The sequence below is a fragment of the Strongylocentrotus purpuratus genome, unplaced genomic scaffold (assembly GCF_000002235.5).
Source record: "Strongylocentrotus purpuratus isolate Spur 01 unplaced genomic scaffold, Spur_5.0 spur5_contig_847, whole genome shotgun sequence".
NCBI lineage: Eukaryota > Metazoa > Echinodermata > Echinoidea > Camarodonta > Strongylocentrotidae > Strongylocentrotus > Strongylocentrotus purpuratus.
Window position 1 is genome coordinate 1,022,013 of NW_022145554.1, and position 15,586 is coordinate 1,037,598.

The window sequence follows — 15,586 nt, forward strand, 5'->3', positions numbered from 1 at the left end:
GGTAATAGTAAGCAGTTACTTACTGTGTGTATGTACTAAATGATCAAACTCCACTGTATGGTGTTGTTATTCCCTCAATGATGAACCGCCCGAGTGAAACAGTGAACTCCAAACCAGAACAAAAGTATGAGAATCTCTCATTCTCTCCCCAAAATCTTGTTTTCGCACCCTAGCTATTGTCTCATCTTACAAGTGTACAAATATACAGGAGTCACAGGGAACGAACAAAAACAAAGAAACAGTGGAGCTGTGGAGGAGCAACACGTGAAGGTATGTGTATGTGCAAGGAGACTTTGCGAGCAACTGAGCGAGCAAGCAACTGAGCACGATCAGGGACCGATTGAGAACATCCTGTGTCTGGGCTGGTCTGGGCATCAATGAATGAAATCTGCTACCAATGACTAAACCATCTGTTTCACCCTTCAATCAAAGGTGAGGGTCCTAATGGAGTGACCTCATAGTAGCTTAGAAAGAGGGGGGATTAAGGTTAATCCCACCTGAACCCAAATCCTTTGAAGTCTCCTGACTCTCCAATGGACTGGTGTGAGTACTTGTGGGAGTGTCAAATTACAAACACAATGGCAGGTACTTTTGCTTGGAAACAACAACTAACCACAAACAAAAGAAGTTATCCAAAGCACATGGGCCACATTCGTTCTTAATTGTGTTTCCTGTTTCAAAATGAGGTTGAGGTAATGACGACTCTTGTTATTAACCAAAACTTGGTACATGAAGGCCTGCATGTATATGATTGATGTGAATATATTTGTACAATTTGATTAATTATAGTCCACACACAACACATTCCGTGATTACTTATTGAGTTCTATTTCGAAACGATGCCTGCATTTCATTATATGACGTATCGTTAGTAAGCGTACACACACAATTTCATTGTATAACTATACAATTTCAGGATAGTTATATGATGAATTGGTTGTGTGTGGATATGCCCATGTGCAAAACTAAGGAATGGTGTGTGTTAGATTTTACTGTCATCGTGTTCAGCAAGTAAAACCCCTCTCTGCCAGTCCCTCAGGGACATGTACATGCATTATTTCAAAATTTTCAAAATTCGAAACGTGGAATTGCTGGGATATTTTTTTTAATGAACTTGATAATCCTTGGACAGTTGGAGAAATATAGTCAGGCTTAATTTTGTTCATTTGATCACATGACTATTAAATATTGCCCTTATCCGATACTGCCATCTGAGAGATAAAGTACGTAGTCCCTACTCTATTTTAAGTCTTATCTTAACTTTCAAATAAAATGATATTAGGGGTCAGTATTAAAACTGCGCCTAAGCTGCAAATCACTGTTATGGGTACACAAGAAGTACTAAGAGATTGAGATAAAATGAAAGATAAAATCTAAGATAAAAAGTGGTCTCAGAATACTAATCCCCCCCCCCCCCCCAAAAAAAAAAAAAAAAAAAAAAAAATAGTGATAAAATCATGCTCTGATACCACCCCTGATCTGACATGCCCGAACTGCCACACATACATGTACATGTCAAAAACATTTTATAAGAAACATCTCAATTTGAAACAACAAATGAATGACAAATTACACTGACGGTGTCACACACATGACATAGAGGTCTAAACACAACACGATCAACACAATGAGCATGATTAGCAAGACATAAAGTCAAATTCAAATTCATTTATTTTATAGATTTCATTAGATTTCACTAGATTAGATTACGATTCCAATCATCACTGTTCTTCAAAAACATAATTTCTTGCTCAAAAATATTTGGAACATTTACACATTCTCATGCATCATGTCGACAAGTGCATGTAGATCATAGATCTACTCGTCCAAGTTAGATCTAGAATCTAGGCCTAGATCTACGGTACAGTGTATTTCATCGGGGGTAGATTAAAGTGTAAACTCTTATTAAAAGTAAAGACCAGTATTGGAAATGCCCCAATTTCAAAAAATGAAATGGAAGCTCCTATAATCATGTGAAAGAGTATGTTTTGACTAACACATGTACATGATGATAAAAATGTTGCCGGGAAACCGCCTACTAATTGATATATTTGGTAAATTAGTTTATCTATTGGTGTGTGAGAGATAAACGCATGTGTTGCGCACGTGTGCAGTGCTTGTAACTTTACGAAGACTGGGCCAAATTTCTTATCATTTTGATGATTCCAGAACAGTACACACCAATACTTATAATATAATATAATATATTAAACTGAATACTAAATTCTACTGCTTCCGCCTCTTCTTGCTTCTTTTCCTCCTTAATATTTCCCCCACTTATTATATTGTTAACACGCACGTATTTATAATTGCAAAATAACGATGTTCTTTTGTTATGGAACTGTTCTTCCGGTATCATGGGTATAGGTCAGTATCATAGATATTTGTAACCTGTATCTTTAATGGGTCATATATATTTCATTGGAATTTTATCTTTTGGTATAGGTCAGTGTTATGAATATTTGTAACCTTGAATGGGATATATATTGGGATTGTGTGGTCATGTCGAATCCTGTTATGGTACAGGCCTAAATATACACTGTAATTTTGATTTCAAGAAAATGTATCACTGATAAATACATGTACATGTATGTACTTCTCTCCTCTCTGTTTGCTTTACTTTTCCCTCTCTCTTTGCTCTCTCTCTCTCTCTCTCTCTCCCCCTTTGTCTCTTTTAGTTTCCTTTCATTTTCTATAGTATAGTATTAATGACTGCTTTGAGAGAAATAGTTGTTTTATTACGCTCAAGGGAAGGTTAGAATTGTGCTATTCCCCGAGGCTTGCCGAGGGGAATAGCCCAATTGTAACCTTCCCGAGAGCGTATGAAAACAACTATTTCTCGAATATTAAAGCAGTCATTAATACTTTTATATGCCGAAAAAAAATAGATAAATATTTATCATTTTTGTCGAAGACGGGATTCGAACTCTTGCGTACAACAAGAGGTGTACCGAAAACCAACGCTTAGACCACTCGGCTATGGCCCGCGGTTAACATGCTTGGCAGTTTTCTCCAATATATACATTAAAATGGATTGAAACCGGCTTCGCGTGTGATGAATGCTTCGCAAAAGCTCCATATACGGACTCTTCTTTTACTTTTGCAATGCATATTGGCACGAACTTAGATCAAGATCTATCGGCAGATGTTGTTTTTTTGTTTTTGGAAGTTTATTTTCATCTTCATGTCAACAATGCAAGATAAAATTGTCGGTAAGATCGATCGAGATTCAATTGTATTGAAATTACCGACCAATCCTTCGCACACATACGGCATCCTCCATCGCTCAAACCATTTTTTAACATGTAAACCTATGGGGTAACCATGGAGGCTGACCAACTATTTTTAATAACCATGGTTATTAAAAATATTGAAATGTTTTAAGCATGGTTACCGAGAATTTTACAGGAACAGTTGAAGTTTATGAATGCAATTCGACCAATCAGATGGCTGGATTTCTTAAGTGAGGTATATAATATCTTCTATTCCTTGCTGTCAGGGGAGATACGGTTATAATATGCTATTTAATATGCTATTTTATATTTTAATATGTTGCCCTATACAGCAACATCTCCTACACTTATTCAATGTGTCAAATGTTAATTAGCCTATACATTTGTTTGTAATTGATTAATATTATATAATGTATCTGAAATAATGATACCACATCTTGCATTTAATTACATCACTTATAATTGTTTAATAGGCCCTAATTACTTTTCAACTTTGAAGGTAACCCAAGGCTAAACTTCTTATTTCTGTTTTATGTAAATCATCCATTGGAATTGGGACAGGAGGCTTTATGCCACAGTAATTCAGTTAACTTTTTCTGTCCCTGGCGTTCCAATGGTTGATAATTATGTCTTATTTTGTATTGTGTACACTGATATGTAATGTTTTCCTTTGCCGAATAAATAATAATAATAATAATAAGTTAGAGTAAAGGAGCCGGTAATCGGCCAGCTCCAGTTTTCGGCCGATTGGTTGGATGCAAGGTAAAATGATCCCTCTAAAATACATCGCATATAGCATAATGCATATCCCACACATACCATACCATGCCAGTGTCACTGAAGAACCACATTTGCAATGAAAAATATATCCTAAAATATCACATTTTAGCGATGTAATCGGCGGTCCCGCTACCCGAATCTGAAAAATCGAGTATCTTACGCGTGTTTGTAAGAAATATGGGTACCATAAAATGAGCTTTATTTTAAGTATTTTTCAGATTTAGAGCCTGATTTTGTGCTAGTCGCAAGCTCAAAAGTATCTCATCGCATGTATTAAATCAATGCAGCCGCTCACCGCAACGCACACACGATATCTCTGTCTAATTCAGATTCCAATATCCGATCACCGCAGTACTAGTTTTTGGCCTGGCGAGCTCCGGGGAGCTCCGGCGTGGGATATCTGCTCTGCCCGCTAGTGCTATAGATCAGCGCGGAAACGCACGGTGCGTGCGCACGCTTCCTATTGACTTTGTACATGCGGCCGAAAACTGGTACGCTATGCCGAAAACTGACTCCGAAACAGTGAAAATTGAAATGAATATTGTCATGGCAATTCATGATTTTTTTCTGGGATTCTTGTTTTGTTTAAATAATAATAATATTTGCTTCATGATTTGAACAAAAAATGATAATTAAATAGGAAGTAAAGGGTCCAAAAAATAGGATTTTGTCTTAAGTGGCCAAAAACCGGCTCCTTTACTCTAGAAAAAGGTCTAGACTATTCTAGATGATCAACCTTTTCTGATCGATTCCACAACGTTTCTTTCACCATGCAATCGCATGACCATAACTGGTCTTTATCTTTAAAGTAATGAATTTAGAGGAATACAGCAGTAGCACACGCACACCACACCCAACATGCATGCCCGGCCCTGATTGATTGATGCCCAACCCACAAGACTTTGCCTAAATACCCGGTAGCACTGCCACTGCACCGTCATCTGCATCGACGTGTAACGGCAAATGCAAATTCAATCACCACTTGCATTTGCACTTCAAACACTGCACTTATCCGATTTCAAACAAAGACACGATATTGATCTAAAGTAAATAAGAAAATGCCACAAGATTACCTCTTCTGATATTTCAGGTCTGAAATTGCCAATCTTCTGCCGCTTGACGACGGGTGTACATTCAAACACAACGTCGTAATCACGCTTTTTCCGTCTGAAAGATCTCCTAACAGCTTGAAATTGCCGCTGGAAAGCAGCCATGATTGTTTTTAGATTTATTTATGAGCTTTTGATTTTTCGTCGCTAGCTGGCGCTCGACTTTTTTTTTTCTGTGATCGCGCTCGATCCGATCCGCAATATTGATCTAAGAACTAGAATGCGGGGACCCCTTGCATTTTCCTTTTGAGGGAGGCGCAAAAATGTGAAAATTCATGTAGCGGGCCTAAAGACCGTGCTTCCTTGGACAAAGAAAGAAAATACTCGAGCTAAGAGAATTGGAAAACTACTGTAAAATCAAACTCATAATAAACTAAGACCAAATATTTGCATAATGCGTGATAAAATCGGGCCAAAATTTGTCATTCACAGGAGTTGTTACAATTAATATTTCCTTTCTAGATTGCAGACCAAAGCTAATTTTTGCATTTATATAAAATGCCCACAATCGAAGCAAAATCGGAAAGAAAATCTTTTGCAATATATCGATTTATAGCAAATCATCTAGTGAAATATTCTCCTGTGAATTTAATATTTGGATACCTTCACATGTAGTGAAGTATGATTATCAAATCAATTTTCCCAAATATTCTTGCCCGGGTACCTTCATCTTAATTGTCATAAAAATTTAAAAAAGAACATTAGGGAAATGCTATGTCCCATACATAGGCTGACATCCCTAGGATGAGCACGAGATGATATATTGAGATTTTACTGGTGTAAAATCCCACCGCTGCCACCAGGTGTAAGGACCCACACAAAACAAAAGTGGTCTTACATGTTTGAGGACTTGAGCTGCACTGTTAGATTTTATTACAACCACAAAATGGCAGCCAAGATGGCTGACATGCAGTCCATGAAACAATAATCACCAATCACAAGATTGGACAATAAGTAGGTAACCAATAGAGAAGCTTGTAAAAGATAGAGTGCCATGTGCATATTGTGCTGGGTTGAATAGGCAATAGATAGGAAGAGTGTGTGTGTGTGTGTGGTGCTATAGCAGGTAATGTGCATGAGGATGAATGAATAGGGACAGAACAATAGAAGCCAAGAGCTAGCAGACATGAGAGAATGAATGTAGGTCAGGAGTGCGCTGAAGCATATCAGAGTGGAAAGCTAAATGTACAGTGTAAAATAAACAAGTAACCACTTGGATCAGTGAAATTAAAACCTTACACTAGGATTCCTTTTATATCAGTATTTGTCTTTCAGAAAATACGAGGATGATGAAACTGATCAGTATTTACGCCTCCTCCACCCTCCAATACTCAAGCCTGCAAGGAAGGTGCTCAGGTCAGATCTTAGAGTACACTTGTTTTATCGTGTACTCAGATCATTATCATCATCACCACCATCACCACCCCCACCACCATCACCACCACCATCATCATCATTACCATCACCACTATCATTTAAAAAAAAAAACGATATGTTTACCCTAATCATTAAAAAACAAAAAAAAGTCACAAATGATGTTTATTTGATGTATTTACATTGTTTCAGACGGCCCCGAAGGAAATCAGTCTTGTAACTGTTTGGGCTTTTTAAACCATGTATAAATAAAGATATCAATTCAATTCAATTCATCATCATCATTACTACCACCACCACCAGCATCATCACCACCACCATCTCCATTGTCATCATCATCTTCACCATTTCTTAATCTAAATTCTAAATCCTCTTTCTTCCTTTATATCCCTCTCTATCTTCTTTACTCTTTCTGTTTCACTTATTGAATATATAGCATCCTATTTTTACTATGCCCTCTTTTTATTTTCTATAACTCCTATCTCTCTCTCTCTCTCTCTCCTCCATCTATTCCCCCTCTCTCTGTAAGGTCTTAAAGCTTTTATCTGGTATTTGAAGAAAATGTAATTTTGATCTCCGTTCTTCATTATTTCCACCTTTAAATCTTATGCTTTTATATGAATACCCCCTTTAATTTGTAATCTTTCAGTTTAATACAGTCCAAAGGTCATGTCGGGTCACATCGCTGATAAAGGTTGCAGCTAAAAGCAGAATATTTTGTTGGTAAAGATTTTGTATTAAGAATTTGAGAACAAAAGTTTCAAACACAGTTACAAGATATTCCATCCATGATGCTTATCAATGTATATCATAATGCACCCTTTTTTTATCTTTCAAAAGTAGTTGCAACTGAATTTTGAATACAGAATACCTCCAACACACAAAAAATAATAATTATGACACAACCATTTTTATAAGCAATATGTTCTATTCATTAATATTCATTAATATTCATTAATATATCATATACATATAGATGTAGGTACAAATAAGGCATTTATATTATAGGCTTACACAATAGATATACATCTACAGATTATGTGCACAGAGAATAGGGCTTCAAAAGGTATCAACGGAACAAGCTTTCCACTCATTTTGAATTCAATTTTCTAAGAATCAAATAAAAGTGCTATAGATTTGTAGCATTTACATTGTGTACATATATTATGCATGTCTTTGTTTATAAATTACAACATATGGAAGCTCATAACATGCTATATTTCAAACAGAAAAACTTGAATGTGTCAATATCTGATGAATCTTAAAGGTAATACAAAGTTTTGGTATGGGGTCATGAATTTGGTTCAAATGAACATATTGGAAGCATATACGATCCTACAATATTCAGTGATCGTTGTCTCGTTCGGAAATTATATACCACAACTACATACTCTGAAATTTTCATGGTCGCAGCTACCATTGTACGGCCGTAGGAGCTATTTAAAAATTTTCATAATTTACTGGGAGCACCGGTAAATCTTTATATTCAATTTTTCTCGAAAGCAGAAGTGTTTTAGGGGATACAATTTCTGGTGTTTTTAAAACATCCACAATGGCATTTAAATATATTCAAATTGCCATTTTTCAAAATTTCCCAAAACTTTGTAATACCTTTAATGCAATTGCATCATCCATCTTGCCATGTTTCAATTTAATTTTGTATAAAAAGTCTGACAACCAAATAATGGTGTAACTGATTCTTAATTAGCACTATGAATTGCTAAGTATTGTATTGATAGACACATACCAATATTTATGCTCTACATATGCCATATGAAAGGTCGAGTGGATATGTCACTGGACTGTGGATCACAAGGTCCGTGGTTTGAGTCCCGCCACGGCACTAATGTCCTTTGTCAAGACATTGATCTACATTTGCCACACTCAACCTAGGTGATGTAAATGGGTACCTGGCAGGAATTAATTCCTTGAAATGCTAGAGCGCCGTAATGGCAGCCGTGCTTAAGCCAGGGTAATAATCGGAAGCGCCAGGAGTGTCAAGTCTGACAGACATGAGCGCTATACAAGAACCCACTATTATTATTATTATTATTGTTATTAATTCTGGTATCAAGTTGAATTTCATAAGAAATATGAGAGAAACAGATCAATGAAAGTTTGAGGAGTGTTTGATAAAGCGAAATCCAATGGAAGACATTTTAAAGGCGTTCACATTGACTACGCCCTCTACATCTTGTATTCTGTTCCATGGCCAACAGTTTCTCCATAATTGTAAAAATAATAATCATTATACATTATTAGCGTTTTTCAACTGGGGTGCTGCGGCACTTATTACATCTACGGTGTCTCTATAAAAAAGCGTTTTACAGATATATTGTCTCCCTGGTCATGGGATTCAGGCTTGCCCACACATAATACATGAAACTTCTCCACTTCCTATGGTGCATGCCAGCCAGGTAGCCTTTAACAGATACTCACAATGCTGAAAAAAAAAATCATCCATTGCATCCTATTACCTACTGGGTGGAGAGAAAGAATGTAGATCAAATTTCTCACTCCATGACATAAAGAGTCCTGCCCGGATCAAACCCATGGCCTTCACATTTAAAGCTTATCTGCACTAGTTTCGCCAGGAGGGATTAGACCTCCCTGCAAGGTCACTGACAGGTGGTTATCTCATCAAATCAGTTCTCAAATAATGTAAGAAAAAGGGGACCATGGGGTACTACCAACAGGCACCGATAAGACATTGTTTCCTATATAGAGGGCGCAAGTAGTTATAAGTAGTGCACTGGCGCTTTTACAGATATTCATAATGACTTTTGCATCCTAATAGGTACTGGGTTGGGAGAAACAATGTACCGGGTAGATCAATTTTCTCACTCAATGACTCAAGAGTCCTGCCCGGATCAAACCCATGACCTTCACATTTCCATTTAAGTGTTTAAAGGCAATGTTAAATCTGAGATGCACGGCCCTACGTGTCATCAGTGTCTGTGATATGGTGTAATATTGAAGCCCTAAGAAAATCGTGCTTCAAAATGATCAGGAAAAAGCAAAATTTGATTTTGATTTCCAATCATAAATATCTTGATAATCAGACAAGTGATCAGCTGACTGACTGACTGACCTACAGGTTTATAATTATCATTGCAGCATGAGCTAAATCCAGGATTTTTTTTCAGAATCTGAGACAAAGTTACCCAATCTCTTTAAACCACGTCTATAGGCCAATTTACAGCAGCACAAACACCATTTTGAAAAATCATCAAATTTTTGGACTCTCATTTACACTGCTGGAAAGACGTCTGTGTTTGCTCATTCCGATTCTTTGGTGAGTAGTGCACTTTCTTGACTTGTCAATGAGAGTCACGTGACCAAAAGCCTTGAGCCAAGCCTAATTTTGTCAGACTCTATTCTGGCTGTGTCCGATAGAAGTAGCTGTAGCGCAAGGCCTATATAGTGCAGTAGACCATGCAGTCTGAATAGTCTTACAGTTCAGACACTCTCCTATGCACTCTGCAAACTATGGCCATCCAATGGAGTGTTTAACAGCGCCTCCACCTTCTGTAGGTTTACTGTATCACACAAGCCTCTCAAAATTGTCCGTAATTTTCTCCGCATGATCACATCAAACTTTAGCTACTCAGCATTCAGAACGTTGCTCTAAATCCTGAACCCTCAGCGATGTTTCATGTGTTGCTAACGATGATGTGGCAGCCAAAAGCTCTTGGCATCTGGGTTGAAGACAAGAAGAAAGAAAGAAACTTATTTAGAATTCATCAATTATCAACAGATTTTGTTTAATCCTAAATGATTGGTTTTACTGCTATTAAGTGATTATACCACTGTTTACAATTCGAATGATGTAACATCTGGAATAAGGTGCATCTATTCTTGCCTGTAAGTGGTTAGCTGATAGTTTGTTGATTCATACCTTTATCCAGAATAGAATTGTAAAGGGTTCCTGCACTTCTTAAAAATGACTTTTTCATGACTTTTCTATGATTTTTCCATGACTTCTGATAAATTTATTTTCTTCATGACTTATGTAATCCCTTCCAGAGCTGATTTTTTTTTTCTCTAAAATTTTCATGACTGTGGGAACCTTTATTCAGACTAGAATTGTAAAGGGTTCCTGTGCTTCTTCATAATGACTTTTTCATGAATTTTCCATGACTTCTAATTATTTTCCTTTCTTCATGACTTATTTATTCCCTTCCAGAGGTATAAAAAAGTTTCTAAAAATGTCCATGACTGTGGGAACCCTGATTGTATAGATCTGTGCCTTACCTCCTTAGCTCTTCACTCTCACTAGCTACTGTATTCTCCAGCATACTGATGGCTGATGAGAAGGCCTCCACTCTGGGTTGCTTGTTTCGCGTTGCCATGGAGATCTCACCCAACAGATGCTCACTCTCGCTCAGCACTCTCTCCAGTGCATCTGCAAGGATGAAGACAAAATAAAAAGACTTTTAAATGCCAAAATAACTTCAACATATCCATTAAAACCTCTTTAAATCTATTATCCGAGTCAGATCATGAACCTAAAACAGACAGATGATAACAAACAAAATCTGGGCCATTCCAGGTGATGTCACTTTACTGTCAGTTTTATATTGGTCTATCATCTCCGTGTTTGGCCTGCATTAGTTCCAAACAAAATGAACTTTGATGATTTTTCAATTGGTCTATTATAGTTCTTGTCTGTGTAAACGAGGTAATAGAAAAGAGGTACAAAACTGTTTATTAACAGAAGCAATTATTCCCAATGCCATTTAACCACTTGATATTCATAACATCTACCTACAGGTCAACTTCCGTTCATGAAATCAACACAATCAAGACAACACACTACAAAGTACGGCACCTTTGTCTTCTGGTAGTACAGGAGACATTTTGAACTAGCATTGATCTGGGGTGAGCTCTCAAATTGTGATAGTCTGTTATTATACAAATGATGCACAGGTTTGAGTGCGTCGGTAGGGATTGTGTACACAAGGTACCTTTGAACGGTTTTAGACCAAATTCAATGGTACCGCATGCACACAATTCCACCGACCCACGAATTAAACCTGTGCATCATCTGTTTTATAAGATGGGGCCCCAAAAATTGTCAAAAATACAAAATTTTGTTGTTTTACAGATTTACCCGATGCATGGCAAAATCATGCGTCCGGTAATTTTTTTTACCGGACGCATGATTTTTAACTTATTATTAAATTTAAAAAAAAAAAAAATTGTCAGTGCACATTAAACTGTAAACTTAAAAAAAATAATAATAACAATTCTCACCAAAAAACAGAAAGATGTATATGGGACTACCCTATATCTATCCAGTCCAAAGAGATATAATAATTTACCAAATATATCAATTAGTAGGCGGTTTCCTGGCAAAATCTGTATCATCATGTATTAATAAAAACATATTCTTTCACATGATTCGTAATATACCTTTAATCATCATGTAGCTTACCATGATAGGCATCTTTGTCTTGCGGGAGTAAGATATCCGTCATTTCCACCTGGTGTCGTGTGGTGTCCAGAGCGTGGGCCAAGGTGCTGTGTTCCTGCTTGAACTGAGCCAGGTTAGCAGTGACTGGGCCTAGACCAGTTTCCTATCAACAATACAATAACTACAATTAAACAAAATAATTTTGGTTCCAGTTTTATACTCAAGGCATCGTTTAACAATGTTGAATCTGAGATGCATGGTCCTACGTGTTATTATTGTCAGTGATATGGTCTAATATTGAACCCCTAAGAAAATTACAATTCAAACTGATCATGAAATGCCTCAAAAAAGTAAAAATCTTTGAGTGACCGGTTTTACCATACTCATTTTCCCCAATAGACTGTATTGTTATACAAACTAAGTATCTTAATAATCAGACAGGCGATCGTCTTGTAAAAGTCATGGGGTTCCTGACTGACGTAAAGGTTTATAATAATCATTGCAGCATGAGCTAAATCCAGGATTTTGTTTCAGAATCTGAGCCTAACATACCCAATCCCTTATCATACACCTTCATTATTTTACAATGATCTGCAAACTTTGATGTGAATCATCACTTTCATTATACAAAATATCAGCTAAAATAGTTACTTTTGTAAAGAGATATTGCAAGGTTAGTTACCTAAATTACTCTCTAAAAAAGGTAGGAGATTTGTGATATAAATATTAGGGGGGGGGGGGGGAGGAGAAGACAACATGAAGGTTGAGAAAGCATGAAGTGTTCACATGGTGGAAAATACATGCACATCTTCAAAGCCATCTGCATTAGTTTGGCTAGGAGGGATTAGACCTCCCTGCATGGTCACTGACAGGTGGTTATATCATCATATCAGCTCTCAATCAACATTAAAAAAAGGGGACCAATGGGTACCACTTAGGCATTGTTTGCTATATAGAGGGCGCAAGTAGCTATAAGTAGTGCAGTGGGGCTTTAAATATCACAATGATACCTATCTACCGTTACTACATGCTCTCAAAATTATCACCATGGTTTCGGCTTCTGCCGCTGTAACAACACAGTGTGCATGACAACAAAAATGTCTTTAAAGCGAGCCAGCGTGGTCATGTGACAGGTGGCTATCTCATTAACTCAGCTCTCAACTAACATAAGAAAAAGAGGATCATGGGGGACCAACAGGCACCAATTGGGGAAGTTTTCTATATAGAGGGAGCAAGTAGCTACAAGTAGGACAGTGGGGCTTTAAATACCAGGTACACACTTACTAAACATGGATTGAGAGAGGCAATTGTACATAAAATGCCTCATCTCAGGAATTTTGCATTAGAACTCTCAAACACACTCATTTGGAGAAAAAAAGAAGAAAGTTGAATAAAACAATAGATCACTGCTCTCACCCAAGACAATTCATAATGATTATAACCATTATTACCTGTATATCTAGATGTTGATCTAGTGTGTTAGCATGCTTAAGTCTGGCTAACTTCAGTTCTAATTGAGCTTTCTTCCTGTACATTTCTTCATTCAAATGCCACATGCCATACATCTGCTTCTGTAAATAAATTGAAATTAAAGAAAATATTAAAGTGACCCGGTAACATTGTTGTAAGTTATTTGAAAACAGCGTAATATTTGTATTAAATGTTACTTATTATATTCCTTCTACTGTACTAACCGTTTGACATGCAACAAATCCTGAAAACATTCTCAAACCACAAATATATTTATGGTTTTCTTTGAAGACGTCTCTGTGCAACAATCTCTAACAGTAAATTCTCCCATCCAATTTTGAATTTTCCCAACAGTTTTTCAATGAAAATAAGAAGAAAAAAACAGGTTTTTTAAAATATTTCAACACTTAAATGTTTTGAATGGTATATAGAGCCATTTTATTGCTTTGTGATGATTTGCATCCACCTAAAATGTAATTAAATTGTAATAATATAGTTAGGAGAATTAAGAAATCGGTCAAACCAAATTTTCCCAATTTTTATCATTAATAATGGTCTGTTTCCACTCAAACTTTCATATTATCTTTAATTGTACATCTGGCATTGAAGTCACTCTCTTAGCACTGTATTCTCTCATCTGAACAATGTTACCAGGTTCCTTTAATGAATGATATTCTATTTCCAATAAATTAATTGGAAAATAAATCATTCATTTAAAAATTCACACACAACATGCCATTGAATGATAACATAGTAGATGTATACAAAGAAAGTAACATATGCAGGGTGTTAATAGAAGTGAACTTGAACTTTTAAGAATAAAATGTACATGTAAATAAGTCACAGTAAATTTAAAAGAGGTGAATAAGGAAATATTACACGATATAATATTTAACATTTAATTTAAAAATTTGGTTGATTTCAATTCCAATTTTTTCTTCAAGATTTTATGTCTGTTGATTACTATCATCATTTGATTAAACAAATTAAAAGAGTTCAAAGATTTTAAGTTCAACAAATATCTCACCCTGGTTTCTTTCTCTTTGTCTGCAACAATCTTTTTCATCTGTTGAAAAATGAAGGAAAGTATCATAACAAAATGCAAAAGATACTAAACTCAATGATATGCAATTAATAACTTACTACAGGTTTGATCAGGATGCATGCATTTATTGTTCTATTTCACTTCTAAACTCCTTTGAAACTTCTCTGACTTCTCTGACTATAAAATGTGTCATTATTTTAATTTGCAAAACTTATCAAAGTACATGTACAAAAATATGACCAAAATTATGAATGCATTATCTTTATCATTATCTTTAAAGACTGTTAATACTACTGGGCCAGAGGGGATTAGACCACACAGCGAGGTCACTGACAGGTGGCTATCTCATATTAACTCAGCTCTTAACTAACATAAGAAAAAGAGGATCATGGGGGACCAACAGGCACCGCTTGGGGAAGTTTTCTATATAGAGGGAGCAAGTAGCTACAAGTAGGACAGTGGGGCTTTAAATGAAAATTAATTGTGCATTTGTAATTTTGTTATCATTATCAACTGTAGGCTCGCTCAGATATGACAAGGCAAAACCGCTGTGTTTTTATGTAATGATGAGGTAAAGTGTAATACATTTCATATTTCTGTATATTATAACACAGAGCTCAGTGAATACACGCCAATACTTTGTTGCTCGCAGTTACCATTCCTTTACACATTAAAAAACTGGCAGATTTTTTGAGGCAGTTTTACCGCCCCATACCTGAATAAGCCTCGATAGAGATTGAGAATGACTTTACCTTTGAATCCAGGTATACAGCCTGTATGTATCTGGCATACATCACGTCTAAGTCTGACTGAGTCAACTTCTTTACCTGCTGAAAGACAAGGAAAATATCATCATCATCATCATCATCATCATCATCACCATCACCATCATCATCACCATCATCATCATCACCATCATCACCATCACCACCACCACCATCATCATCATCATCACCATCATCACCATCATCACCATCACCATCACCATCATCATCATCACCATCATCATCATCATCATCATCACCATCACCATCATCATCACCATCACCATCATCACCATCACCATCATCACCACCATCATCATCATCATCATCATCACCATCATCATCATCATCATCATCACCATCACCATCATCACCATCATCATCATCAGAGCTGC

The 15,586-nt window shown here is 36.4% G+C and overlaps 2 protein-coding genes and 1 long non-coding RNA gene across 5 annotated transcripts in view; all 3 read right to left on the bottom strand.

Moving 5' to 3' along the window:
• The window catches only part of LOC581809 (rhotekin), a 42,341-nt gene extending 37,073 nt beyond the window's left edge, over nt 1–5,268 (bottom strand). The window contains exon 1 of one of the 2 annotated variants that reach the window (XM_781792.5): nt 5,087–5,268. In XM_781792.5, coding sequence (XP_786885.3) covers nt 5,087–5,227 — 141 coding nt within the window. In that variant the 5' untranslated portion in view covers nt 5,228–5,268. Of the gene's footprint in view, nt 1–23; nt 741–5,086 lie in introns of those variants that run through there. The other variant, XM_011685290.2, reaches the window with a different exon arrangement.
• Nucleotides 5,269–8,942: 3,674 nt separating this feature from the next.
• LOC115927190 lies at nt 8,943–9,472 on the bottom strand. The gene is made up of 2 exons (XR_004065491.1): nt 9,380–9,472; nt 8,943–9,053 (listed from the first exon to the last, which is right to left on the bottom strand). It is a non-coding gene; the product is annotated as an uncharacterized LOC115927190 (long non-coding RNA).
• Nucleotides 9,473–9,590: 118 nt separating this feature from the next.
• Nucleotides 9,591–15,586, bottom strand: part of LOC115927193 — a 43,741-nt gene continuing 37,745 nt past the window's right edge. Inside the window, exons 12-17 of one of the 2 annotated variants that reach the window (XM_030992698.1) lie at nt 15,180–15,254; nt 14,410–14,448; nt 13,364–13,483; nt 11,934–12,075; nt 10,751–10,901; nt 9,591–10,194 (exon numbers count right to left, since the gene is read on the bottom strand). In XM_030992698.1, the coding sequence (XP_030848558.1) occupies nt 10,104–10,194; nt 10,751–10,901; nt 11,934–12,075; nt 13,364–13,483; nt 14,410–14,448; nt 15,180–15,254 (618 nt within the window). In that variant the 3' untranslated portion in view covers nt 9,591–10,103. Of the gene's footprint in view, nt 10,195–10,750; nt 10,902–11,933; nt 12,076–13,363; nt 13,484–14,409; nt 14,449–15,179; nt 15,258–15,586 lie in introns of both variants that reach the window. The other variant, XM_030992691.1, reaches the window with a different exon arrangement.